Source organism: Microtus ochrogaster, chromosome 10, assembly GCF_000317375.1.
Source record: "Microtus ochrogaster isolate Prairie Vole_2 chromosome 10, MicOch1.0, whole genome shotgun sequence".
Lineage (NCBI taxonomy): Eukaryota > Metazoa > Chordata > Mammalia > Rodentia > Cricetidae > Microtus > Microtus ochrogaster.
This window is the reverse complement of record NC_022016.1, coordinates 58,565,804-58,566,838: the sequence shown is the minus strand read 5'-3', so window position 1 is coordinate 58,566,838 and position 1,035 is coordinate 58,565,804. Positions and strand designations below refer to the sequence as shown.

The 1,035-nt window shown below is 51.8% G+C and overlaps 1 protein-coding gene across 1 annotated transcript in view; it reads left to right on the top strand.

Annotated features, from left to right (window-relative positions):
• Csf3r (colony stimulating factor 3 receptor) overlaps positions 1–647 on the top strand; it is a 15,338-nt gene extending 14,691 nt beyond the window's left edge. Inside the window, exon 14 of the mRNA XM_005353413.3 lies at positions 71–647. Coding sequence (XP_005353470.1) covers positions 71–647 — 577 coding nt within the window. The remainder of the gene's footprint in view (positions 1–70) is intronic.
• The last annotated feature ends 388 nt before the right edge of the window (positions 648–1,035 follow it).

Sequence of the window (1,035 nt, the reverse complement as noted above, 5' to 3'; positions counted from 1 at the left end):
TTTGTGACAGACACATGTCAAGAATGTTCAGACGTGAGGCAAGTCTATCCCTTTGTGCTCTGCCACACAGCAGCAATAGCAATGACCCAGTTGCCTCGTCCCAGGAAGGTACAATGGATGGGGCCGACATTGGAGATAGACCATGCCTCATTTTATTTCCCTATGTTCAGGAAATCTTCCAGCTGCCCAGCTTCTGGGACACCAGCATGCCACCAATCACCAAGATCACTGTGCTGGAGGAAGATAAGAAGCTGACCAATTGGGATTCTAGTGACAACTCTCGGGCTAACAGCCTTCCCACCCTGGTTCAGGCCTACGTGCTCCAAGGAGATCCAAGAGCAAGTTCCAACCAGTTCCAACCCTCCTCTGGCACAAGTGACCAGGTCTTTTATGGTCAGGTGCTGGGAAGCCCCACCAGCCCAGAAGTAATGCGTTACCTTCGCTGCGATTCCACTCAGCCCCTTTTGGGGGGCCTCACACCCAGCCCTAAGTCCTATGAAAACGTCTGGTTTCACCCAAGACCCCAGGAGCCCTTTGTGGCCCAATCCCCAAGCCAGGAAGATGACTGTGTCTTTGGGCCACCGTTTGATTTCCCCCTTCTGCAGGGCCTCCAGGTCCATGGAGTTGAAGAACAAGAGGGCTTCTAGGACCTTTTGGGTGCTTGAATCTTGAAGGCCCTGACCAGTTCAGAGGATAAGAGCCCTCCACTGAAATCTACTGGCCCTGAGAGAAGCAGAAAGAGCCAGTCTGCTTCATCCCTGGCCATTATTCCTCGCCTTCATCCCACCCTCCACAGGCTGCACCCCCAGGATACCCTCATACTCTAGATTCAGATAGATAGATAACTGCTTCCAGCCTTCCACTCGCCTTTTGTGTTTCCCATCATTTCAGTTTGTTGAGCTGATTTTAGATTCTGAACTGGGGCTGGTATTTTCAGAATTCTTGCCAGATGTGGGGATATATGTCCGTCATCCCAACAGGGAAGGAAGATGCAGGAAGCTTGCAAGTCCCAGGCCAGCCTGGGCTACAAAAGAA